The 24,899-nt window shown below is 54.5% G+C and overlaps 10 protein-coding genes and 1 non-coding gene across 11 annotated transcripts; 4 read left to right on the forward strand and 7 right to left on the reverse strand.

Annotated features, from left to right (window-relative positions):
- Positions 1-27: 27 nt before the first annotated feature.
- Positions 28-2,203, reverse strand: N656DRAFT_714218 (glycosyltransferase family 59 protein; the record flags this gene model as incomplete). Its single annotated transcript, XM_064811949.1, has 6 exons — positions 28-440; positions 600-992; positions 1,043-1,180; positions 1,229-1,749; positions 1,812-1,900; positions 1,958-2,203. The coding sequence occupies 6 exons, from the start codon at positions 2,201-2,203 to the stop codon at positions 28-30; spliced, it is 1,800 nt and encodes a 599-aa protein (XP_064667877.1).
- Positions 2,204-2,551: 348 nt separating this feature from the next.
- On the reverse strand, positions 2,552-3,374 carry N656DRAFT_781938 (uncharacterized protein). The gene is made up of 6 exons (XM_064815670.1): positions 3,328-3,374; positions 3,174-3,229; positions 2,991-3,044; positions 2,814-2,907; positions 2,704-2,757; positions 2,552-2,651 (listed from the first exon to the last, which is right to left on the reverse strand). Exons 1-6 carry the CDS (start codon positions 3,337-3,339, stop codon positions 2,643-2,645), a joined length of 279 nt encoding a protein of 92 aa, XP_064667878.1. The 5' UTR covers positions 3,340-3,374; the 3' UTR covers positions 2,552-2,642.
- Positions 3,375-3,574: 200 nt separating this feature from the next.
- N656DRAFT_757798 (uncharacterized protein) lies at positions 3,575-5,078 on the forward strand (the record flags this gene model as incomplete). The annotated part of the gene is made up of 1 exon (XM_064813158.1): positions 3,575-5,078. Exon 1 carries the CDS (start codon positions 3,960-3,962, stop codon positions 5,076-5,078), a length of 1,119 nt encoding a protein of 372 aa, XP_064667879.1. The 5' UTR covers positions 3,575-3,959.
- A 253-nt stretch (positions 5,079-5,331) lies between these two features.
- On the reverse strand, positions 5,332-7,969 carry N656DRAFT_288901 (uncharacterized protein). The gene is made up of 4 exons (XM_064809137.1): positions 7,935-7,969; positions 7,706-7,878; positions 5,717-7,615; positions 5,332-5,652 (listed from the first exon to the last, which is right to left on the reverse strand). Exons 3-4 carry the CDS (start codon positions 7,584-7,586, stop codon positions 5,585-5,587), a joined length of 1,938 nt encoding a protein of 645 aa, XP_064667880.1. The 5' UTR covers positions 7,587-7,615; positions 7,706-7,878; positions 7,935-7,969; the 3' UTR covers positions 5,332-5,584.
- Positions 7,970-8,240: 271 nt separating this feature from the next.
- N656DRAFT_714168 (uncharacterized protein) lies at positions 8,241-9,383 on the forward strand (the record flags this gene model as incomplete). The annotated part of the gene is made up of 1 exon (XM_064811947.1): positions 8,241-9,383. One exon carries the CDS (start codon positions 8,241-8,243, stop codon positions 9,381-9,383), a length of 1,143 nt encoding a protein of 380 aa, XP_064667881.1.
- A 156-nt stretch (positions 9,384-9,539) lies between these two features.
- N656DRAFT_714160 (FAD/NAD(P)-binding domain-containing protein) lies at positions 9,540-11,096 on the reverse strand (the record flags this gene model as incomplete). The annotated part of the gene is made up of 1 exon (XM_064811945.1): positions 9,540-11,096. The coding sequence occupies one exon, from the start codon at positions 11,094-11,096 to the stop codon at positions 9,540-9,542; it is 1,557 nt and encodes a 518-aa protein (XP_064667882.1).
- A 763-nt stretch (positions 11,097-11,859) lies between these two features.
- Positions 11,860-14,276, reverse strand: N656DRAFT_791225 (thermostable phytase; the record flags this gene model as incomplete). Its single annotated transcript, XM_064816954.1, has 3 exons — positions 11,860-12,634; positions 12,686-13,650; positions 13,704-14,276. The coding sequence occupies 3 exons, from the start codon at positions 14,274-14,276 to the stop codon at positions 11,860-11,862; spliced, it is 2,313 nt and encodes a 770-aa protein (XP_064667883.1).
- Positions 14,277-14,885: 609 nt separating this feature from the next.
- Positions 14,886-15,724, forward strand: N656DRAFT_838529 (uncharacterized protein; the record flags this gene model as incomplete). Its single annotated transcript, XM_064818866.1, has 3 exons — positions 14,886-15,092; positions 15,122-15,574; positions 15,695-15,724. Exons 1-3 carry the CDS (start codon positions 14,940-14,942, stop codon positions 15,722-15,724), a joined length of 636 nt encoding a protein of 211 aa, XP_064667884.1. The 5' UTR covers positions 14,886-14,939.
- Positions 15,725-15,942: 218 nt separating this feature from the next.
- N656DRAFT_t108 lies at positions 15,943-16,014 on the forward strand. Its single transcript has one exon. It is a non-coding gene; the product is annotated as a tRNA-Met (tRNA).
- A 376-nt stretch (positions 16,015-16,390) lies between these two features.
- On the reverse strand, positions 16,391-17,672 carry N656DRAFT_713984 (NAD(P)-binding protein; the record flags this gene model as incomplete). The annotated part of the gene is made up of 4 exons (XM_064811932.1): positions 16,391-16,568; positions 16,642-17,030; positions 17,080-17,157; positions 17,223-17,672. 4 exons carry the CDS (start codon positions 17,670-17,672, stop codon positions 16,391-16,393), a joined length of 1,095 nt encoding a protein of 364 aa, XP_064667885.1.
- Positions 17,673-21,381: 3,709 nt separating this feature from the next.
- N656DRAFT_770350 (uncharacterized protein) lies at positions 21,382-22,756 on the reverse strand (the record flags this gene model as incomplete). The annotated part of the gene is made up of 4 exons (XM_064813765.1): positions 21,382-21,600; positions 21,647-21,757; positions 21,830-22,623; positions 22,705-22,756. 4 exons carry the CDS (start codon positions 22,754-22,756, stop codon positions 21,382-21,384), a joined length of 1,176 nt encoding a protein of 391 aa, XP_064667886.1.
- Between the last annotated feature and the right edge of the window lie 2,143 nt (positions 22,757-24,899).

Here is a 24,899-nt window from a genome sequence, read left to right on the forward strand (position 1 = left end):
TCCCCCATCAAATCCCAATGCAAAAGCCTACCACATAAACCTCTGCACCCTCCCATCGTCCAACAACCCCCCGTCCTCCCCACGCCAGTAAAACCCGCGGAAAAGAAACATGTACATGGTCCCCGCATTGACAGCCAGGAACCAGACCGTCTCCAGCACAAGCCGCAGGTCATACTTTTGCCCCAGTTTCCCCAACCACCCCCACCAACCCGCCGCTGGAAGAGGTGCCTGATTCTTCTGTGCCGGCACCAGCAGCCGGTAAAACACCCAGGGGAGGATGAAATACCTTGGCTCGACGAGTGGTGCTGTCACGAGGGACAGGGCTGTGGTTAGGAAGAGCAGGATCGCTGTGCTCGTGCTTGGCGGGGCGGTTGATGGTGGGGAGGATGTGCTGTCGAGGAGGGAGAGGTCCTGTACTGGGATTTGGGATGGAGATGTTGCTGGTTTTGGTGCTGCTGCTTCTGTTGACGGGGAGAAACTGCCCGGTTTTGTGCTGGCAGATTTATCAGCTGCAGACGGGGCAGGTGAGAGGCTCTTGGATCTGGCAGTCGATGCGGCCGAGGGGGAGCTGGTGCTGGTGGTGGTAGTAGTAGTGGGACTGGCGCCTTTCCCGGCAAGAGTATCCCACACGAGCCAGCGGCAGAGGGTGTATGCCGCGACGAGAGCGAAGCGGCGGGCGGGCGAGCGGAGGATGGTGTACCGAAAAACGTAGAACATGTAGTGTCTGTTGTCGGCGAGGGTGAAGGGGTGGATGATGGTGTTGTATTTTATTATGGCGAGGGAGAGGATCAGCGTGACGGCGGTGTAAGCTGCGTTGATCGGGGTTGAGAGCTTTGACGCGCCGGCACCTGAGCCACGGAAATGGCGTAACGGATGTGTGATGAGGGAGACTGCGGAGGGAATGAAGAGGGGAGCGGAGAAGAATGCGAACAAGGGCCAGATGTAGAGCATCTGCGCTAGGTGGACGGTGGCGACGTGGTTGGACTTGTCTCCTGAGGAAGACATAAGTATGCAGGTGCTTGAACAGCAAAGGGATACTTACCAAGAACCACACCACCGTTCCAGGCCACGAAGGCCACAAAGAGAGCGAGGATGGTGATGTGAGGCCATATCTGTCTCAGGACGCGTCCTGGATACCGTAGCCCAGCGACGGCTAAGCTAAGCAGACACAACACCCAATCTATGCTTGTTAGCAGATGCTGTGTGAAGCATGTCTCAGGGGCAGTACCTTCTGGACCAGCTTCATTCAATGGTGGATCGTGAACCGTACTAAGGAACCCCTGAGCAACAGGTTTCGCCGAGAGCACAGCATGAACTGCTTCCAGGCCGCCCATGTATACAACGACCCAGAACACATTGGTTTGACGCATGAAAAGGGCAAAAACTCCCAATACGACAGTCAGTATATCGTTCAAGAAGCTAGGCCGCCGAGACCCCAGACGCAGCAGATGGTTTCGGTAAGCCGCGAGGACAACGAAGGTCGACACCACGTCGGTGTAATACAGAGCCGAGAAGAAAAATATGACAGGGAAAAACGTAGTGTTGAGAGCCGTATGGTAGGAGTAGAACGAGACGTTTGGTGTCGGCTGTTCCCCCTTTTGCTCTGCGCAACGGGCCTCAATGAGCTGGCGACATTGGGCAGCAAGTGGGAAGATCAGAAGGGTGGCGAAGAGATTGCTTGCCCGGAGGGCAAAAGGGGTGCACTCGGCAAACAGAGATGCTTTGTGATACAGCGCCGCGAGTAGGTAACTATTGCGACCAAGATCAATATCCGACCAGCAAACATGAAGAGGGGCTATGGGTGGTCTGACAGGCCTGGCGGAGTGGTGATCTTGTCATCCCAGTCCCAGAAGCGCCCCGCGCAATAGGTCTGCGCCTGCGGGATATGAAAAACCTCATCCTAGCGAACTCATCAGCAGGCGACAGTTCAATAGTTTGTGAAAGGGGGTGCGATTACGAGGTAGGGCTCAGGGACATAAGTGTCCACAAGACGTAGCCATGACCCGGCAATTACGAAAAGTAGAACCGAGCCGGCGATGCTGATGGCTCTGGTACGAGATGACTGTGACGGCTTTGTTGGACGGACAAAAGCGTCGAGCAGGAAGGCGAGGAGCAAGCCCCGGAGCAGCTTAGCTGGCCAAAGACCCTTAGAAGAAGTTTGGGAGTCCAAAGGGTCCGATGAAGTGGTACGTGGGATGTCCATTGGGAGAGGCTGGGGGAAAATGCAACAAATGAGTGGATATCATGGCGAGTCTAGACGGATTGCCGATGTGTTGCGCGTCTAAGACGAGGACGCTCTCAGCCTCTCACCATTCAACATCGATGTTTACAGTTGTCAATTGCTCCTCCAGTGGTTCCAGGAGTTTCAACTGTAAGCAAGGCTGCATGGTCCGTGCGTGATCCAAATGGCAAGCGCACTCGATGAGAAGGTGCGCCTAGGGCTGATGCATTACAAGTCGGAGTGCCAATTCGCGATCCTGAGCTGGCGGTTTTTGGGGGGACTCGATCTATGTAGAGTGTCTATCGGAATGACGTCTGTTGTACAGGTCTACACGCACATGAGGCAGCGCAAAGCACAACCCCGATCCCCAATCCTCGCGCCAACTTGAACTATCACAGATGCCCGGCTCGAGACCAGGCGTTTAGAACGGCTACATGAGGAATTAGTACTGGGCAAGCTTGTGGAAATATGACAGGACTTACGTTGTCCGAGGCGGGGATCTCCTTGATAAAGTATTGGCGGACAAAAGGAATCTTCTGTGGGAGGCGTGAGCCCAGCTGGCATTGCAACGCTATCGTAAGGCACAACATACCTGGAGAATGTCCCTCTGTATCCTGGGAATGCCAGAGGCGTAGAAGACGACGGCGAAGAGCGCAACACCGCCGAAGAGACCAGCCTTGAGGCCACTGCCAGCCAAGTTAGCGGTGCCCTAGCCGCCTAACATGCCCTCAGGATGATACTGCGTAGAACCGCGGGTAGGTCAACTCACAGCTTCGCGGCTTCTCTGGGGGTGATGCCGTAGAACTGGGGCTGGTAGAAGTATCTGCACCATCGTCAATGGCGTGCCCATGGTATTCATCGTCATATGCCTTTGGTGTCTCTAAGACGTTGGCGTCGTTCGGATCGACGCCGGCTGCGTTCGAATTCATCGGGTTAAGGGTATGGCGCTTACTTCGGGCCGTAGGGGCTCTTGTACGTGGGATACCGGGGAGCTACCCGGTGGGCAGACTGGAGAGACAAGCCAGGTTAGTTTTTGACTGCGTCGCTCGCATGCTTAAAGGGAATGAAACGGTCCATCTAGCGACCTGGGGTGAACTGGGACGTACAGGAGGGGCCATTGCGATCGACGTGGCAGAAAAGAGCGAGCGTGCGCTTCAATGGCTGCGAACAATCTGGAACTGGCGATCCAAGATGATGTTGGCTTTCGGTGCGATTTGTTGCCGGACAAAGCCGGAAGAGAACGTGCCTCAGGCCAAAGAGCCCTTGGGTTCCGCCGTGATGCCTCAGGCAGAACTGATGTCAATCATCAATCACATGCGGGAACGGTGGGTCCCTGCAGTCAGGTCCACCGCCGACATCTTTGAACCACAACGCGACGCGACTGGTCGCAAAGGAATTGGCGGGGAGCGAAAGAGCAGCGGCCGCCTCGACTCCCACAACCCCAAGCATGCGCCGATACCTATCGGACTGGACTATCGAAAGTGGAGAGCTTCATTGAACAAATACCCAATTCGCCTAGTTATAGAACGGCGGGAGGAAGGTGAGGTGTCAAGCTTAGCGATCAGCCGTTGGAAAGTGGGCTTCAAATACTACTCCTTGCGGCAATAGCGAGTTCAAACCTCCCAGTTTGCCTACACTTATCCATATTCGTCAAGATTGTCACTTATTCAACCAGCTTCGGTGACAAGATAAGCTACTGGCACCATACCATTAGCCACCTAAGAGCCAGAGCATCACAATGGACAAGGACCTCGACAGCCGTTTTGGGCGGCTTGAAGTAGCTCTCGCCAGCATGGTCGACTCCCTCACCAAGAACAACCCATCCGAGAAGCTAGCCGAGGACCTTGTCGCAGCCGAAGCCAACCTCCTCGAGGGCCTCAGACTACTCGAGAAGCATCAGAACAACCATGCGCGCATCCAGCAGCTACGGCAGGAAACCTCTTTGCTCGATACCCAGATAAAGGACACCCTCAGCTCGCTGTGGAACATGCGCAAGGAGCTAAAAGCCGTGCCCGTCACAACCTACCCGCCCAACAAGCCCAAATACCAATTCACCGCCGACGAGCTGCTCAACTACGCCCGGCGCATCAGCCGGAACACATTACCTCCACCAGGCGTAACCAACGGCGTCGACCTGGGCGCCCCGACTCCCGCGCCAAACGCCTCGCAACACACCCTCACACAATCACAAATACAACCCTCCGAACAGCCAGACGACTCATTCCACCACACCCAAAGCCAGACCCAAACTCCCAACACAAGCTTCAACTTCAGCTTCAACGGCACGGTCGGCACCCCGAACCCGATGCCCAGCACGCCCATACCCACCACCGCCTCCGAATCCGCAACACAACAACAACAACAACAACAACAACACCAAACACAACAATCTCAAACATCAACAACAACGCAAACAACCCTCCCAGCCCACCTCCAACCCGCCATCAACCCGCTGCACAACGCCAGCTTCTACCCCTGGCCGACCGAGGACAAGATCCGTGTCGGCGCGCTGGCAACAATCCAGCGGCTGGCTGACAGCGGGATTGACCCGCGCGGATACGATCCGGCTGAGGAAGCCGAGAGGCGACGACGGCGTGAGGAGGAAGAAGAAGAAGCGGAGGAGGTGCAGGCGCGCAAGGCGGCTGAGGAGCGGGAGCGGGAGCGGGAGCGGGAGCGGGAAAGACAACGAGAGCGCGAAAGGCAGCAGCAGGCTGCGCCGGGACCGGGGCCGGGGGCATTGGAGAGGAGGGAGAGTACGGCTGCGGGTGGTGGGGGTGGGGGTGGTGTTAGGGCGCCGAAGCAGTTTACGTTTCTTGGTGGGGATGATGATGATGAGGAGGAGGAGGATGAGGAATAGGTCGGGCCATGATGGAGGGAGTTCTCGGAAGAGCCCATAATGCGGTAGGCCGGTCTCACGAAGGGGCTATGCCGGCTTCCCTCCAATGTTATGGCCGAGGGGTACGCCTAGACGCAAGAACGCGTTTAACGTGACTTGCAGAGCAGTGGAGGAATTTGCGTTGTTAAGCCAGCGATATCGTGCGTTTACACGAATTTGCACGGGCGAGCACACCCCCAGCGCAACACTACCTGCTTACGGAAGAGCCGCTGGACTCATTAGATACAACTTCTTATCCGGCATCCCAGTACTGCCGAGAAGAAAAGCAAATCTAGGCTGGTAAGCTTCGGCTTCCAAGGCAAACGCTGCCAGTTTTGATGTTACATGACATACGACCCCCTATCCCCCCGTGCCCGCGCCCATAGTCATACATGAACTCATCTAGATGACTCCAAAATCAAATACTACACTACCAAGGTGTAGAGTGCTTCAAACCTCCGATCGAACCAATTTTCCCCAGCCTCCGTCTAATCGATTTTGATGGACGAATAAATCTTCCGGACGAACAGCCAGCTTGCAAAGAAGCCGATGGACCCTAGACATAGCCTGTCAGCACACACAGGAATCATCTCAATTTCATGTACTGGGAAACGACTTACCAGTCAGTATAAAGAACAAGAAAGAAATCAGCAAGCTGTACCCAATGTACAGCACACTCCCCGCGAACCCGCTCATCGACAGCTTGCTGATCCAGTAAATGAGGGCATTCAAAAAGATATACCCCGCGCTCGTGCCAGCGGCCAAAAAGGCGCGCCACTGCCAGTTGTAGTTCTCTGCGCACAGCAGGAAATACACCAGCAGCACCGTGACCGAGGCGCACGTCAATATCATCAGGCCGTAGCACAGGAACAAAAAGCCAAACATGTAGTAAATCTTGCTGAACCAGATGGAGCTCATGATGAAGTAGAGCTCGACAAAGATGGCGCCGAACGGGAGCAAGCCCACCAGCAGCATGCTGGGGATCGGCTGGAGGTACGTGGTGACAGGCGGGATCTGGCGCGGGATCTGGTTGGTGCGGACCGGTGGCTCGATCGCCGGCGCGCGGAAGCCCAGCCAGGAGCCCGCGAAGGAAAGTGGTACGCTGATGACGAACCAGATGAGCACGATCACCAGCATGGTGGTGAAGGGCACGGCGCCTGAGGACTGTTTCGCCCAAAGGAAGAGGTCCAGCAGGAAGAACGTGGCGAAGACGATGCCCGGGACCAGGAGCGGGGTCAGGATGATGTTGAGCTTCCACTTCTCGCCATGTAGTGACTTGTAGAAGCGCGCGGACGTGTAACCGCCGACGAAGCCGAGGACTGTGTAGAGGAGGATCATGAAGGTGCCTAATGAGCCTCGGTATGAGGGGGAGAGAAAGCCGAGGAGGGCGAAGGCGATGGTGAAGCCCGTCATTACGAAAAGCTGGGCGCCGTTGCCGAGGAAGACGGAGAGGAGGAGCGGGTTCGGAGGCGTGCGGAACACGTCGCCGTGCACCAGCTTCCAACCCGAATCCTCCTGCACGCCGTCTTCCAGGGCTGATGAGGTTCCCGAGAGGTCGTCGAGATTGATCTGGTCGAGCCGGTTGTACCGGGCAATGTCCTTCTTCAGTGTCCTGACCAGAATCGACATGACGGTCATGACAAGGAAGATGACGATGATGGCCGAGTTCACGAGAGAGAACCAGTGGATCTTGGGGTCGAAAACGTGGAGATACTTGTCCCACCGCGTGGCCCAGGCTGTCGTGGACGGAATCCAGTAGACGCTGTAGGTGAATTGCACCTTGGTGTCGCCCGTCTCGCTCAGGATCACAGGATCCAGCGCGGTATTGCATGTGTCAGGCCCAACAGGACCCGTGTATTTCCTCGACTCGGGCTGCACAATGACGCCCACGACGCGGTATTGGTCTTTGCTCCCGGCAACTTCATGGTACTCGACAATGATGTCGTAGTGGTTGTTGAACTGCACCTGGTCACTATCTTGAAACTGCTGACCGAGGAGAAAACCTGGGTTGTAGAATTCCGTCTCGGAAATCTCGTCAATAATCTTTTGCCCTGCTGGTAGGCCGTCTACCAGCCAGTTGAGACTGATGCCGGACCTGATCTGTTGGTTGACAAACATGGCGTGGCCCTTCTGGTATGTGACTTCGCAGAGCGTCTTGCACGTCTCGTTATGTGCCATTTTGAGCTCGAACGGTGATGTTTTTATCCGATCCCCAAACAGGATGCTTCCCAAACTCTCGCTGGCACTTTGTGGCCCGCCTTCGGGCCGGCAGAACTGGAATAACGGATAGTAGTAGTCGTAGGAGACGAGTGAGTGCAGCATGGCGTCGGACCCCGCGACTGGCCTGATCGTGTTGACGTAGAGCGGTACCAGCTCGTCCTTCTTGTATGATGTGGGGGCGACACCGGGAAGGTAGAATGCGGAGGCAAGCTGCGGCGCCGCCAACAGCGAGGCCATGAGCACCCGCGAGGGCGCGTGTTTTAATTGCATGGCGGCGCGGGTTGTGATGGGATATCAGACTTTTGAGGTGAGGGTTAGAAGAGTCTGAAGAGAACGTGGCATGAAGAAATCGTCAAGGCACGAAGGTGGTCAAAGATCGGTTGGCGCACCTCGTGAATCAGGGGGAACGTAGAAGCGGCTCTGAATCCTTCTTGCTGCTTCGAGTGCTTCGCCTCAACCCACCCCAAGCGATCTGCGTTATAACAAAATGCAGATCATGCGGAATAACGGGCCTTGCCGAGGAGATTACTTCGAGGTCGAGCGTTATCGTGTGGTGATTGACCTTGAGTGCTTTGTTGTAAGCTTTTCGGCCTCGTCGCGGCAGGGAAGTTTACGTACTTTCTTTGCTGCGATGCGCAAGCGCGGTTGACAGAACACCCTGGCAAGCTAAACCGTTGGCTTGTGCAACCTGAAGCCTGCGGAATATCTTCGGCTCCAAGGTCCAATCCAGAAGCCTGGTTCTTACATACCTGCTCGCGGTGGGCCCTGCTCGCCCTGCTAAGCTGGCTTGGCAGGACTCGGTCGGACCCATAAAAAAGTTCTCGCGGGGCTATCAAAAGAATTTCTTGCCCACTGCGCTGCTCTTGCATTCGGATTATCGAGACAGCGCTTGCAACTACGGGAATTCAATAAGCGTTGTCGGCCATGGCAGCGCCAGCGACCCTGCCAGCATTGCTGGACTCTCTTACCAAATCCCTCTCGTCTACTTTAGAAGCAGCGCCGAAGCTCGGCGACATTGAGCTCCCAAAGGATGGGATTTCGCTCCTCGATGTCAAGAACGAACTCCTACTCTCCTATCTGCAGAACCTCGTCTTCCTGATTCTTCTCAAGTTGCGGCATGCAAAAGCTGGGACAACACGAACGGACACCGAGGAACAAAACCTCGACGACCTCGTCGTAGCAAAGCTCGTTGAACTACGACTGTACCTCGAGAAGGGCGCACGGCCGCTTGAAGACAAGCTTCGGTTCCAAATAGACAAGGTCCTTCGCGCAGCCGACGATGCTGAGCGCAATGCGAAGGCAGCGGAAGCCGCGGCAAAGGCAAACGGGGACAAGCCGGGCCACGGCTCAGACTCTGAGTCCGCGTCCGGGAGCGATGAAGCGGGATCCGACGAGGAGGCTGGACAAGAGGACATGATAGACGGAAGAAAGATTTCCGACCTACAGCACCGACCTAACCTGTCCGGATTCCACCGTCCGGCCGGCGCCACAGGCTCTAGCAAGGACAAGGACACATCGGGTGTCTACCGCCCGCCAAGAATTGCCCCGGTGGTTATGCCAACCACCGACAGGCGGGAGAAGGGCGACCGGCGGCCGCTCAAGTCGGCCACGCTTGACGAGTTCATCGCCGATGAGGTGTCCACAGCGCCGATTGCCGAGCCCAGCATTGGTACCACGATTGTGAATGGCGGCCGCAAGATCAAGACAGCCTCGGAACGGCGAAAGGAGGAGGAGAGGCGGGAATACGAAGAGCGGAATTTTGTGCGGTTACCTAAGGAGAGCAAGAAGGAGCGCGCTAAGAGGGCCAGACTGGAGGGCCGTAGCGGGCGGCTCAACTTCGGAGGCGAGGAATGGCGGGATCTCAGCGAAGGCGTCGACAGGATCAGCCGGTTGACGCAGGGCAAGAGCTCCGGTGGGGGGACCAAGGCTCTGCTCGAGAAGAGCCGCAAGAGAGGCATCGACACCGTCGATGGAGCGCGCGGAAGCGGGGTCAATGTGGGAGAGAGATACCAAAAACGACTCAAGGTGCTCGAGGCAGGCCGGGGCACAAGAGGCAAGGGGCGGTGATAGCCCCAGTATACACATTTTACCGTCTATCACCCCCAATCTATGGATTGTTGATCACAAAGTGCAGTTTCAATCGTCTTGCTCGCTGTCTTTTTCTTCATGGAGCTGCTCATAGACATGCGGCCGGCAGCTTCCCAACTCCTCCCACCTCTTGACTCAAATACTGAGACCGACATCCTGGCCACTACTCGGGCCTTCCCTCAGCCCCAGCCCATTGCGAACCCAGCCCTCCGCCTCGACCACACTGGCCGGTAACATGAAGCCCAGGCCAAAGAAGACAAAGAAGGCCCACTTCCACCGAAAAGGGTTGAACGCGACGCAAAACGCAAACCACCAGATCAGCTCGAGATAGGTAAAGAACTCAAACGGCCCGACGGGCGAAGTCGCCTTCAACAGCCTCGTCATGTCGATCCAGCGCCTCATCCAGAACGGGCTCGGCCTCGTCAACGGGTCCAGGAGAAACATGAGCAGGATCCGCGTGTAGATACCAATATGCCAGTTCCCCACCGTCCCAATCGCGTTCATGTAGGTGCAATTAATGCAGGAGATGGACGGGTGATTCGGCGGGAAGGTCTGAAGATACCAGTTTGGCGGGTCGTACGGCTTTTCAAAGCACGACCCGGGCAGGAACGACAACTGCGGGCGAGAATAGCCCGTCGCCATGACCACAACATCCCCCTCAATCACGTCCGGCACGCCGGGGCCTCCCGGTGCCACGCCCTTGGCACGGCGATTGATCTTAACGCCCTTCTCGGTGAAGCGCTCAATGTCGCAGCGGATCCACTCGGCCCGCTTGGAGCGCAGCTTCTCCATCACATCCGAGTTGACCATGGGCGTGTCGGTGAAGATGCCCTTGTTGGCGGGCGCCAGGTCCTCGAGGTCGCGGTAAAACATCTTGCGCAGAACCAGCTCAGGGATCCAGCTCAACCAGGTTTCCTGCCCGAAAATGTTGAGCGCCAGCAGCATGTTCCAGATTGGGTTGCGCGGGATGATCCACTTGTCGCTGCGGGCGAGGATGTAGATCTTGCTCGCCCCTTCCTCGTGCGCGAACTCGAGCGCCTCGACCGCGCTCGCGCCCCCGCCGATGATGATCATGGTCTTGTCCCGGGCCGAGCAGGCGCCCGTCAGCTGGCTCGAGTGGTGGATTTCACCCTGGAACTTGTCCATGCCCGGCATGCGCGGGACTTTGGGGTCGCCGCAGGTGCCAATGGCCGAGATGACGCCGTCGAAGCGGCCCAGCTCGGGGTCGTTGACGATCCACCTGCCGCCGTCGTCCTGGTACACGCGGTCGACTCTGGTGTTGAAGCGGGTGCGGGCATCGAGGCCGTAGCGGCGCCACAGCTCGCGCACCTGGCTGAGGATCTGCTGGCGGTCCGGGTAGCCGCGCTCCCATTTCACCGAGGGGTGGAAGCGGTACATGACGGAGTGGATCTGCAGGCTGGACGTGTTGTTGACACGGCTCCAGATGCCGCCCAGCTGGTCCTCGCTGCCGGCTTCAAAGATGACCACGTCGAAACCGTGGCCGATGCAGTGGGCGGCGCTGGTGACGCCTGTGATGCCGGCACCGATCACGGCTATCTTCGGGCGGCTGAGGCGAGTGCTCGGCCCGGGAGGGTTAGGTGAGAGGATCTTGTCCGTGAGCCATTGGAATATCTGGAAGAGGAAGAGGAAGGGGTGGAAAAGGGGGTTGTATAGGCGTGACTGCGAGGGCATTTTGGGGAACTGTCTGTCAACTGAGTCGAGCTAAGTTTAGTAGATGTCTTGGCGTTCGACCCAGGCTCAACTGGAGACGCCAATTCTTTGAGAATTGGCTAGATGTGTGTTGAAGGGTTCTAGAACCGCTTTACTAGCTGCCGTTCAGTCCTATTTCTTGCCCGGCCTGAGTATTCCATTCCTGCCGAGGACCCTAGACAAGACCGCTCATGACGTCATAGTCGAGCAATCCACGCTATATTGTACGAGCATGTGAAAATGTGTCGGAGGACTTGTGTACCGATTCGGCGATTCCTACAGACGAGAACCAGCCAATCTTCTAAGGCAAGAGCCGTGGGCCGACGGGCTGAGCCACATTTCAAGAGCAAACTTTTATTGACCTGGTAATCGGCTGGTCACTTGAGTTCTTGTTGCCGAATCTTGCACGATGCTTCTAGGGGGAGGAGGGCCGCTTGCGAGTTGCGACTGCCTCTGTCCGGCTTGAACTTGGTAGGCAACTGCTCTTACCAAACGAATAAGTAGCGAATCCACAGCCGCTGGCATTCCAGCCCCTGATGTTGGTGGAGCTCCTTAGAGCTCTTTGACAGGGCAAACACCCTCACCACCACAGCTGGGCAAGCCTAGGTATATAGGCTTGCCTTCTAGAGCCTCTCTGGCCAGATCTCTTCTTCCCCATCATCATCAGCAGAGAGCAGTAGCAACAGAGCTTGTTTTCCCATACCTGAAGGTACTTGACGAGAATCTATCCATGCCATTTTCCCCGTCAAGCCCTCGGGTCCCAGTCATTATCGACCTGATCCATCAGCCCCAAGCGCTTCACCACATCCGCCCCAAGAATCCTATCCAGTCCCACCAGCTTGAAGCTTGCCTCAGCACTAGTCCCGCCGCCAGGCAACTCATTAGCATCATCATGCACCACAAACAGCCCCTTCGGAAACCTATCCCCCAACCCGGTCCCCACAGCCGCGATGCCGTCCGTGTTGGTAACCGCATCGACCTTGCCATCGGCCGAGGCCGTAAGCGTAAAAGTCATGACAAACTCGTGAGGGGCTTTCCTCTGGTAGACGTTGTAAGCGCTCACGCCCTGGTTCGAGACAAGGATATACCCTTCGTCCCTGGTCTTGCCGTACACGAGCGTGACGCCCTCGACGTCGGCATACATGTGGCCGTCGCCCACCGTGCCGACCGCCGTGCCCTGAGGGTTGGACTCGGTCGGCTCGGCGTCGTACCGCCACAGCGCGTGCGGCTCCTCGCCAATGAAGATCCACTCGTTCTCCTCGTCCGCGACGCACCCCTCGACCTGCCCGCCTGAGCCGGCAAACCAGGAGCGGACTAGTGTTGTTTGGAGAGTGCCGTTCGCTGTTGAGGTTAGTTCGTACTGCAGGTATCGGGAGGACTTTTCGTTGACGAAGAGGTACTGTTTCTGCGTTGACGGGGACCGGTACACGCAAGAGCCGTAGACGGTGAAGTCGGGGATAACGGGTTGGCTGCCGCCGGGAATGGTGGCGAGCTGGCCGGTGGGTTTGATTTCGAAGAGGCTTTAGGCTGTTAGAAGTCGCTGAAATCGAGTGGCAGAGGGGAACACTCACCATAAGGTGTCATCCTCGCGGCAGGCCGCATAGGCAAGGTCAACCTTGCGCGAGCCTGCCTGGAAGTTGTAGATGATGTCCACGTTGTTCGGCTCGCCGGCTGGGATTGTCTGCAGAATTTTTCCGGAAAGATCAAAGACGCCTAATCCTGCGCCTTGCTCTGACTTTGTCGTCGTGATGATGCGGGATTGAGCCCGGTCCGTGGGCGAGATCCAGATGGCGGGGTCATCTCCATCACCACCGTTGGCAGTTGTCTCTGCTGTCGGCTTCACAAGTACGAAGGAGCAGTGCAAGCCGCCCCAACCCCGATCGCATTGGCATGTGTTTGGCCCAACGCACCGGCCGTGGCCTGAACAGTTGTCCTGGCAGGTGAATGCGCTGCACGTCTTGCCTTGCCAGCCTGAGAAGCAAGCACATTCGATACCCCTGCTGGCTCTGGTGCAGTAGCCGTTCCTAGAGCAGGCGCCACAAATGGGTGACTGTTTATTGCCTCCAATCTTGGCATTGTACGCCGTGTTGACCTTGAGTCCTAGGGTTTGGATAGCGCCGTCCAGGGAGCTGATACCAAAGCCTTTCACGTCCTCAGCCTCGATAGCGTATGCAAGTACGCCGCTAGGGTACTTGGATGTGGCACGTTGGTGAATGCTGAGACCCTGAATCTCAATGTCTTCGTAGCCAACAAGGTTCAAGTGGCCAAGCAGGTTGAGCGGTGGCTCGTACACGGCCACAGTGTCCTCGGTTGCTACGAAGAGATAGTCGACGCCCGTAGTGTTTGAAACGTAGACAGCCACGCCCGTCACGTCGTCCTCGGCCTCCCCAATCTTGCTGACTGCGGGCGGGGTGGTGGACTCGGCCAGGTTGAAGACGTAGACGTCCTTGTCATCATCGGCCGAGAGAAACATCTTGCTCAGAGAGGGCGAGACTGCGCAGCCTGACGGCTCGATGGGGAGAGGGAAGGTTTGAACCTAGAATGGCATGAGCATTGTCTTCACCAGTTCCTAGATCGTCACAGACAAACCTCAATGATCTTAACATCATCATCGTCGTCGTCGTCATCATCATCGTCATCGTCACCATGGGCTCTGCGTATGAGAAACATTTTGGCCTGTTTCTTGCCAAAAAGGTACAGATAATCCGATCCAGTTGCCGTCTTCCACGAGCACAGTGCCGACCAATCTCCCAGAGCCACGAACCGTGCCGACTTGACTTCCTCAAAGTCGTCAGCCTCCCACACTCGAATGACCGAGTCGGGCTGCCCAATGCTGACGATGAGGTCCTCCTCATCTGAATCGTCCGCATCCGCGTAGAGGGTGGTCACGAGCTTGGTCCTGCGACCCGGCGTCTCGGCGTGCACCTGGGTCAAGGGCGAAGCCGAGTCCAGTTTCCAGGCAAGCCATCCCCCTGTGGGACTCCCGTCATTGCCAAGCAGGAGGAGCTGTTTCTTGGAATAGTAGACGGAAGTCCAGTCCGATTCGACTTCCGAAGTCAGTGCCGAGACTCCAAGGTCGACGTCGATGGCATCTGCAACTCCCTGGTATACGGAGAGGCTGACGACAGCGAGGGCGGCCGTGGCAAACTGGCGGAAGCCCATGACGAGCAGAAGGGTGCTATAGCTCGGGGTTGGTGGCTTGCGATGAGAACCCCTGGGAATGAGAACCGGTCATCTTTCGACATTTTGAACGGAATGGAGCCGATATATCAGTCCCAGGTCGAATTTGTTGGCACAATCATCTCAGGAGCATGTAATTGCCATTGTTACATCTCGGGAAAGTAGTCACGCCCCCTTTCCCTTGAGGCTCACCGAGATGCCGCAGTATCATGGTGCAGAGTTGGACATAGGAGCCGCGTGTCGGCGATCCGCCCGTCGATTGGTCGCTCAGGCAAGCGTGCGACCGGAGAGACTGCCGTTAGGGGAATGGTGAACGCGCAAAGGGGAGATTATGGAGAACTGAACCATTTGAATGAAATGCATCGGTGTTGAGAAACGATGTCGGATTGCGACGAATGCAAGTTAGACACCTACAGAGAGGGGGGCACTTGCTCTTCATAATGGCCATGTTTGCCGAAGGACAGCGCGCCAAGCACTGGAAATGCACGCGTTGAACCGCCTAATCACACCGCGGAGAGCACGGGCCTCCGCCTGAATACAGTGATAACCTTGATTAGCCGTAGAAACGCGACAAATGCCCAAGAAGCCGCGGTGACGCGATTTGGTCTGAAGTAAAGCATTTTGATCCAATCTTTGTGATCCCAAATGTCTGGCTCGTCAGTGGATGCACTGGATGGGTACCACGATGGTGCCCGGCCGACTTCGCAGTCCCATTTCGCCAAATTTGAGGATTTCACGCCCAACGACGCGGCATCATTTGACCACGAGTTCGCCCGTCTCGCTTCATCCCAACAGTGGGTTCCCGGCTCCAGGAATACACCCGACAGCGCACCATCGCGATAAAAGAGGAACTCGAACTCCACTACTTCTCGCAACCGCAGCTCGACAACATCGACGAGGAAGAGGAGCTAAGCGAAGAAGAGATAAGACTCCGAGGTTACCAAGCACTATGCCAGGAGGTCGGCATTAACCCGAGCGACTCGGTCGCCGAGTGCAAGAGATGTTTAAAGAATACGCTGGTTAACATTGTCGACCTCATCGATGCGCGGCGGACAGGCAAGCGAGTCAAGGTGTGGGACAGCTTCGAGGAATTCCGCGCCTATACCCTGTTAGATGAACATAGGATCGACATCCGCGAGGCAAAGAGACCTCCGGGATATCTTGCCTCGTTGTTGCAGCGTCTATCCGGGGGTCCATCGCGGAAAACACGCAATTCCTCCCGAGGTCGATTGGGGTCGAAGGTCTCGGCTGGCCGGATCACCAAAAGAAGGCGGACTGAGGTCCCTCGGGGGATTTCCCCAGCATAGCATCTCATGCTGACATACTCCGCTCTCGGATTACAAGGCCTTTCTCTTCATCCGATCTGGAGATCCCTTTCTATCTAATAAACAATTTAATAGTGTATGTACGCTACAGAGGTACACGTGTAAGTCATCGGCAGTGCTGTGGCCCTGCGGGGACGCGACGGACCGCTGTGGGGCGCCCTAAAGAGGTGCCAGGTGGGGCGAGGCGGCCTGCTTGTTGGGGTGCCGGCGCTCCGTAAGCAAGGAGGTTTCCATCAACATCATGAACTTCATCCGTCTCAAACATCGAAGAGCCCTTCTGCTTTTATACCTCTTTATCTTTCACTGATTAACAAGCAATTAGAAGCTGCGTGGCGCAGCGGAAGCGCGCCGGGCTCATAACCCGGAGGTCACTCGATCGAAACGAGTCGCAGCTACAGGAAACTTATATTTTTCTCACTGCCTCCTTCTCTTTTTATCTCGCTATGTAATTCCCCTACGCATATTATGGAAGAATAATTGCATTTCACACATCAAGATTTCAGATTTTCCTGTCATTGCAGCGTCGCAAGCCTGAGAAAATGAGCAGGCGCCCAACAGGGCCAGTTGCGAAGGATTACCCACTGCATTCAACACTCGCCAGTGAAAAAATACAATGCTGACCTGCGTCTATTCCTCAGAACCTACAATCCAATCAATCGAATCAGGGAACAACCACCAAGAATTCCAACAGCCCTTCCAGGTTGGTAATGGAAACCGAGCAGGCCGACAGAACGTCCTGGTGATCCAGTTTCTATCTCTTGCCAACTCGCCCTAAACTCTAATGACAACTTTCCCGACGTGCTTGCCTGACCACAAATAGTCAAACGCCGCCTGGGACTCGTCAAAGTCAAACACCTTGTCATCCACCAGCGGAAGCAGCGAAACACGCTTCTCCTCGAACAGCTTGTTCATGGCCTCAAAGTCGTCCCGCGAGCCAACAAGAACGCCCCTGTCGCACGTCATTAGCAATCGAAACCGAACCAGAACCATCAAACTAAGGGTTTAAATAGGTCTCGACTCACTGGAGCTTTGCATGCTTGGCAACCAATTTGAACAGCTCACCCGGATTCCAATCAGCTTGGAACCCGCCTAGGTACCCTACTATGGAAATGGTTCCCCCCGACTGCACGAGCGAGTCAATATCGGCCAGAAAACTGACTGGCCCGGCGTTGTTGACGACAATGTCGACGCCCCGGCCGCCCGTGAGCCGCTTCACTTCGGCGGCCTGGTCCGGGTGGGTACGGTAGTTGAAACCCAAGAGGTCTGGCCTGCCGAGTTTTTCACGGAGGTTGTTCAGTTTCTCGTCGGACGATGAGGTGATGATGGGCGTAATACCGCCCGCGAGGGCGATTAGCAGGGCTTGGAGGCTTACGCCGCCGGTTCCTGCATTCATATGAGCTAGAGACTGGGGCTGAAAGGGGTCATCTCCAGCTAATAGACGGCATACCTTGGATGAGGACCGTCTTCTTCTTGTGGAAGGAATGGGGTGCATTAAGGGCATTCCAGGCGGTGATGCCCGCGCAACTCAGGGTTGAAGCCTGCGACTTGCTGGTCAACGTTCCGTTCTGGCGCATTTGTTACGGCACAGCCTAGAGGAACTCACCTCTTCCCAAGAGAGGTGCTTTGGCAGGTGCACCAGGTACTTGTCTTCAAAGATGGCATACTCTCTCAACACACCATCGACATCTCCGCCAACAGCGATGTGGCCCTCGGGCCCGATCTCGCCCGTGAGGTTGCCCAGATCGAACGTGGGACTGACGTGGTCGCCAACCTTGAACTTGGTCACGCTGTCGCCGACGGCTACCACCTCGGCACCGCAGTCGGACGCCAAGATGCCCCGCGGGGTAACGGGTGATGGATAGTTGCCGTGGAGCATCGACACATCGCGGTAGTTGAGCGACACGGCGTGGACTTTGATTAGCACCTCGTTGCTGCGCAACCCGCCTTCGGGAAGTGTCTTTTCCGTGGAGAACTCTAGACGCAGGGGATTCTCTAGACTCGGCGTGCCTGCGCTACGACGAACGGCTCGGTAGGTCTCCGGGATAGTTGCCATTTTAGTACTATGTGTAGAGATGTGATTGACCTGCTTGGAGGCTTGGAGGTTATCATGGAAGACGAGTCCTACTTTTATACCCGGTTGCGATTAGAAATTCGGCGGTTAAACTCCGCACTCACAGATCAAGAGGGCATGCTGTATGGGTATATTCAGATTGCATCATCCGGCCTTACTCAGTACATGAATTTGGAGTTCGGATTTACCAATGCCCATTGGCCAGCCATTTGGTAAGCAGGTTATCGCCGAAGGATGCAAAGGCCCGGGACTTTCATTTCCTATCACAGGTCATCTGCGACAGCCAGAGCGTCTCAAACCGGAGTACGCAGCAGGGCGGGAGGAGGAGGTTCATTACCTGTTTTGAATTTTCATGGGGAAACAAAAGGGGTTGCTCGAGCAGAGAGGGTTTTAGCTTTTAAGTGCACCTTGGCTTAACCCTGACCATAACCCTTTACCTTCCTGTTGCCCTGCCAACCAAAACCCCCTGCTACACCTCAACTTGCACACCTACAATGCAATCCGAGTCAATTCAGGGCCAATTGGACTGCATGTACGTCAGATTGGACTGAAACTATTTAACAAGCCGCAGTGTGTGTTGCTAACTCCCATGCCTCGCTTGCAACAATCAACCGGGGCCCCTGTTTTCATCCGGTCATGGAGTTGCCCCTGGCGGCATTCAGACGGGGGGCATTGGAGGCGCTACTAGGAATGCTTCTGCTTCCGCTTTTGCTGCCGCCGGACTAAAGGTCTACAGTGATCCTTTGCCCATACTCCAGCTTGGTGGGTGTACTGTCATGCCATTGTATGCCATTGTGATGCAGGTATACTACTGCCGCCCCGGAGACCGGCTGGATATGAGAGTCTCTGAGGTCATTTGGTTCTTGGTCAACGCGGCCCGGGCCACATATGGCGTACATCAGCGACTGATGGTTCATTGCTGATACTCGACATGCTCTCGGGCTTACAGACCATGCAGCGTCGACGGTACTAGTAGTACCAACCAACATCAGCATCTTGGGCCATGGGCCGAGGCCCGTTTCAAGAATTTAAAGCAATAAGTGTAGGGGCCTTACGTAGTCAAGATTCAGGGCCGAAGAAAACAAGCCATCACTATCACATGGTCCTCTAAAAGCAGAGATCCATTAGACTGTAGCTACATGTCTTCCGGCCGTCTCCCAGATCCTTGAGTTAGCTACTCAAGGCTGAGCAGTACACTCATATTTCTACCCCATGTTTGTGTCATTCAACAGTACCAGTCGTCAATGTGACGAACGGAAGCTGAACGATGGCGCGATGTCCTTAGCAGTGACCTGTAACTAACACCGGTTTAGGACAAACGTTGGTAGAGCTCTTTGGGCCTTAGAGCTCCTTTGTCCACTTTGATAGTGCAAACACCTTCAGCACCGGGATTGAAGGCAACCCTATATAGGCTTACCTTCCAGAGCCTCACCAGCCATCTCTCTTCTTCACCATCATCAGAGCAGTAGCAATGAAGTTCGTTCCCACAACAAATCCCGTCAGGACACCATGTTGAGATGAGCCTGGCTTCATTTCTTACAAGCCTCACTTTAGTAGTTTGGCCTAAATTTTGTTGTCTCCCCCAATCTTTTCTCCATCGACCTTGATAATGGCCCCTGAGAGACTAAGGAGCGGAAGGACTCAGGTACCTTAGCCAACAGGTGGGTTGGTACAGCGCTGTTGGTTGGGTCCTATTCAACATCCTCTGCAGAAACATCCCCGCTGCAGCTGCATTCCACAAGCCACATCTGCAATCAGGGCTACCTTAGCTGCAGTGTTTGGTCCAGAGACTTGCGTCTAGTTTATGCACATTGAAATCTTGTTATCTACGCGAGAGGACATGGATGCCCAACTTACTAATATGTTCAAATATCATTGGTTTAAGTTTTCCCGTTCAGTGCGTCTGCCGCGGCTCAACTATAGGGAGACACGCACAGCGCCATCATGCTCAAGTGCATTGCCGAGTAAGCCCACGGCCGTACAACGTAGCGATCTGTTGCTTGAGGCTCATTGCCCGCTAGATAATTAAGATGATAAGGTGAGGCGGAAAAGCAGTTCTTTGTCAACCTGCACGTCTGCCTTACCGTGACGTATGACGAGTGCCCTTGCACGTTCCAAAACCCGTATCACCCGATGGCTGACTACAGTCTCTATACACCCACATCAGTAGGGCGAACTCGGCACCGATGGGGGGTTGTCGTCATTTCAAGCCTTCAAGGTGTTCATCATTGTCCGAGGATTTCGACGGCATTGCTAGAAACACGTCTAGTTACTGGTGCCAGGAGGAATTGACCCATGAATTCTTGATTGATCCGTCTCAAGAATGGAATATATCAGGCGGTCTTCAAGTTGAACCTGTCGTTCCAGTCTAATGGACCGCTTCAACACCGTTTTTGAAGTTGCAAGCTCTGCCCATCTCTGCACCTCGTTTCACTTGCTCTAAGCGCGACTTACAAGCTCTCCCCCCTTTCAGTTGGAGGTAGACTTCTGTTGGTACGGAACTGGTCCTGGTTGCACCCACAAAGGCACCTTTCACTAGCACCAAGTGACCTGGGACAGCGTAAACAACAACAAACAACAACAACAACTGGTCATCTAGGATAAACAACCCCACGGCCTTATACGGCTTCGAGTTGTTCCTCCCAGAGCCCTTACGCCCTACTCGTCTTCTTTCAGGTTCCTCATCTACAAATAAAACACCAACAAGCTCTTAATTTCCACAGCTTCTCCCTGGTCCATCGATACCCGGCCACGAGGTCTTCCAACACGTTTTCCAGTAGCATGCCGCAGAGCACACTCACATACGGAACTGGTTATGCCGCCTGCTCCCTAGGGGAAGACCAAAAGGAAAAGGCTCACTGGGTTAAGGTCCAACAGCTCCACTACAGACTTGTGCCGGACCCAGGCTATCTTTTCTGTGTGCTCCGGGAGCACTACGGAATTGGGAACTTTTACATTGAGGTATGTCATTAGCATTCCTTCCTACAGTCCTCCCGACAGACAGATAGTTACTTCCTGCTTACTAATACCGCCTTGAGCCAATGTAGATGCGAAAGAACGTGTACACAGTCATTGCGAGGGTGCCTATCTAGTAATCTAGTAACTTGGGTACTCGGGAGGATCAAGAAGCTTGCCCCCCAGGCCGTGTGCGTTTCATGGCTGGTCTAAGTGGGTCGACGAAGGATACGTGAAACGGGATACCACATTTAGTATCGATGGAAATGCCGAATAGCAAGGCAGTGAAATCTCCTAAATCTCTCAAGGATTGTTAGTGGGAACCTGTCCCTATGTTTGATGCAGAACAATCCGCGCCCTTTCCGGCCATGGGCCCACGTACATAAGGAAATAGTACATACATGATAAGGCACCTTACGTTGCCGTCCTGCATATCCAGCCCTAACATGCGTCGAATAGTTGGCTTGCGCATTTAACTCGCCGAATTGTGCAATTTTGGGCATTGACGGAGATGAACTGGCACCTAACGGAGAAAGCCATATTCTCCCAGATGCAGTCCAGCACACAACCGTACAAGGCGCATCCGATTTGCATGAGGCTGTGGGAGACTGCATGTGTGCATATAGAGTTGTTAATGATTGGCTGAGGGCGAGGAAGCGGTGAACAAGAGAGGCAGAGACTTCAATTGAGTTTGATGTAAGTGATCGGATATCTACCTAATATTGAGTGCAGCTCATCATTCAGGGCCTGAGGAATCCTGTGGCAATCTCCTTCTTCTCTGCCGGGACAGAATGAAGTACCAAAAGAGCAGGAGAGTGATGAGTGTAAAGACGGTAGTGGCCAAAAAGTAGATCCAAATGTTCCCAGAAACAACGGGGTGGTTACTATCGGGATCAGGGTTCCAGTCGAAGAACGTCATGGAGAACATGCTCTGACAGGGGGGTTGAGTATTAGACTGTATATCAGGCAGATAATGGAGGAAGCAAAGATAGGAGGCTTACAGCGAAGAAAGTCCCCGGGAGGAATACCATGGTAACCAGCGCGATGGACCGCATCTGGCTTGAGTCCTCGCCGGTAGCTGTTGCAATTTCCATGTTTGTTTCTCCCTGGGACTGCGATGTGGACGGTTAGCATTGCGTTCTCCATGCTGCGTCTTGCAGGCAAAATGAGGTGGGGATACTAACCCATTGTGTTGCCATTGCCATGCCGTCAACTTCCATAGTACAAGCCCTAATCTTGTCATCGTATTCGCTGATGATGGCGACAAGTCTATCCTTCATCCTACTAGCCGCCTGGTGAAGAAGGTCCTCGTACTTTGCCTCGATTTCAGAACTTTCAGGGTCTGAGCCAACATGGGTTGTGTTCCAACCCATCAAAGACTCGGACCCATGAATCGGTGGATCGGGGAGAGGCCAGAGGTTGGCAATGCGAACCAAAGACTGTGGAGTGCCAGGTCGGGTGCCCGTATAAGCAAGGTCGTCGACAAGTGTAGGCTGTTGACGACACACATGTTGGCAGCATTTCGCCGTGCTTGAATGGCCAACCAAAATGGGAAACTCGTCGAGGTGCCTACGCATTTTGAGTAACAAGGCGGTATTGGCCGCTAAAAGGTTTCTCAGGAAGGTGGCGTCGAGCCAGGCTTTCCTTTTCTGCTTGTTCCTTTCGGCCTTTGTCTGTTGGCTGAGGTTCCAAGTTGCGACAGTCTGGTTGTCGATCTGGTAAATCTGTTCTTCCAGATCATTGATCATCTCGTCCACGGCATCCATTTGCCTGATACGCTCCAGCTCTGCCAGTATTCCCGGAAGGAGCATCGGGTGAGCTGTATCTGCGCCTGCCTTTCTGAGACGTGTCAAGACGCTTCTTTCCTGCTCTTCCGAGGCGCCGAACAGCATGGCAAAGGTTAGTTTTTGGCTTGGAAAGTGAGTAACGGCCAATGCCATGTCATTTTCCCACTCGTTCGATGTCCGACAGTTATAGACTGCGATATGTGCGTAACTCAGTATACCAGGTAAGCATTTACACATACATTCCCCTGCGAGCGCAGCTTGAATCGACATACCTATGGCTTTGTGACCACCAATATTTTCGCCAGTACTCGAATACAGCGGCATTGTTGTCACAGTGCGTTCAAATGTTGGCACATTGGCCCGGCTTATTAATCGACCAATCCAACTGTGAATAGACATCCTTCTTGCTATGGTCCGAAAGGTCCTCAGGGTAAACGATATGCTCCGTAGTCTCTTCCTGTGGTCACGATATGGGGCTGCTGGAATAGGCATCTTGAACCCATCGGCAGGTAATCCCATATTTGCTTTCTTAGGTTCCTCTACTTTCTCGTTTCGCTGCACCTCGTCTCCTCTTGAGAAAAGGGAGGTCAGAGCGGAGATTGCAGTACGGCAGCTACCAAAGACCTTCGCGGCAACGTTTTGAGCTGTGTTAGTGACCACCCTGCCGGGACCAGTCATTGTTGCATCGGCCGGCTCTTGCTTGTTCGGAATTTGCAAGGTAGGGGTGTGTCTTATTAGCAGCTCGGATTCTTTTTCAGGATGTGCTAATCTAGAGCATGGGTTTAGCGTGCGAATTTGAGCCAGAGGATGGTATTGGGGAACCTGCACTAAAAGGAGCCTAGATGTCGGATGAATCCTCGAATCTAGGCTGCAGGTGATGTCTGAGCTTGAAGTCTTGGTATTGCTCGGGGGTAATATTTCTGCGAACAATTCCTCCCAGTCTTCCTCATCTCGGAGTATCCGCTGGTCGGGTTCCTACAATGTCATGAGTATCGGAGCGAGCTAGAAAGGAATATGAAAATTTCTCACATCATCATCATTCCGACGTCTCACCACAATAGCTAGTGTGGTATTGGCTGGGTCCCAGATCTCGTCCACAGCAAACTCCCCATCCTCCTCACCGACTTTGCGAAAGCCGAGCACCTTGTTGAGATTCCGAGCTTCACTCAGCTCTTCCATCGGTCGTTGCCCGTCCATGTCTGAAAAACCGCGCGCTAGTAAGTGGTAACTATGATTCAAACTGACAGACTTGAAGACGAGTAGCTTGACCTCGTGCTTTACATTAACTGCATTCTCGTAAAATGTTCATATCTACTTTGTTGTGCTAGAGTAAAAACGTCGGGGAGCCGAGCTGTTTGCTGTCTCACGGCAGTCTCCGAGCCAACCGAGTTACCAAATACGGTTACTTTGGTCACAGCCCTGTGCATCTGCTGTGGCAAGGGTTTTGGCCCCTAGAGTAGCCTAGAGGGTAGTACCTCCTTAACCGCAGCAAGCTTTTACTACTACATTAGTTTGTAATAATTGTATTGCGTGTGCCGCCAACAACCACATGGTACTACAGTCAAGTCACCTCACCGTAACACAAAGATACCATCACGTCCAAGCAAAAGCAGTTGGGTTCCTGTTTCACAACGACTAGGCGGACGATCAGCCAGCGATGAGACGGACCCGACTCTGCGCCCTCGCAGCGTATGGAGGTAATTATGCCCGTGGTATATTGTGTGGCGTCCACTTGGGGCGAAGCGCAGTGTGCTTGCAGCAAAGTCTTGTCCGTAGTGCGCGGACAGAAGGAAGCATGATTCGAGTTGAATGCACAATTTTGTTCCCAATGTCAACCTTGGGCACTGGGCAGGGAGGTGCATTATGCATGTCGGGTATCGGGTATGCCTCTTTCCCCCCATCGCATACATGATACAACCCACTGTAGTTCATAAGGGAAGGACCTACCTTTGCATAAGAATGGAACTCACTTCATTCCATTTGCCTTGGCTGCCTCCATGCTACCTGCAAGGAAACGGACAATTCGGAGCCCCCTTTCTGGAAATTCATGTCATTGCCTGTCAATGGCCATTAGATTCCATCGCGAATTAGAACTGGCGACATTTTGGTTCTGCCAATGTCTGCCTGCAGCATTGGTTGGTTGCCTTATTCCAAGTTTACCGTCACCTCAAGGCATCATACCTAGCTGGCACCTCACGGTGAGCAAATGTGCAGAACGCCTGGGCACCGATAGGTGGCTGATGAGGCGAGCAACTGCAAAGCCCTTCAGAAAACGGGCTGCGATGTAAGGTAGGCGGGAAAAGCTCCGGGCTTAAGTTGTACCACCACAGTGTTGGCAAGGCACCTACTTCCTTCCATGTAGGCACTGAATTCGAGAGCCTCATGCCGAGCAAAGGGAAGGAACGGACGGCACTTCAGCATGCAAAGCACATTATCTACCTGTACATAATCCCTCGTCGTCATCTTA

Source organism: Canariomyces notabilis (assembly GCF_033297395.1).
Source record: "Canariomyces notabilis strain CBS 508.74 unplaced genomic scaffold N656scaffold_20, whole genome shotgun sequence".
NCBI classification, from domain to species: Eukaryota; Fungi; Ascomycota; class Sordariomycetes; order Sordariales; family Chaetomiaceae; genus Canariomyces; species Canariomyces notabilis.

Coding starts and splice junctions, on each gene's coding strand:
- N656DRAFT_781938 (XM_064815670.1), bottom strand. Junction 2,908..2,990: donor CCCAGAGAAGCCGCGAAGCT/GTGAGTTGACCT, acceptor CTTGGCTGGCAG/TGGCCTCAAGGCTGGTCTCT. Junction 2,758..2,813: donor TACAGAGGGACATTCTCCAG/GTATGTTGTGCC, acceptor CGCCTCCCACAG/AAGATTCCTTTTGTCCGCCA.
- N656DRAFT_288901 (XM_064809137.1), bottom strand. CDS start 7,586: ATGCAATTAAAACACGCGCCCTCGCGGGTGCTCATGGCCTCGCTGTTG. Junction 5,653..5,716: donor CTTGTTCTTTATACTGACTG/GTAAGTCGTTTC, acceptor GGCTATGTCTAG/GGTCCATCGGCTTCTTTGCA.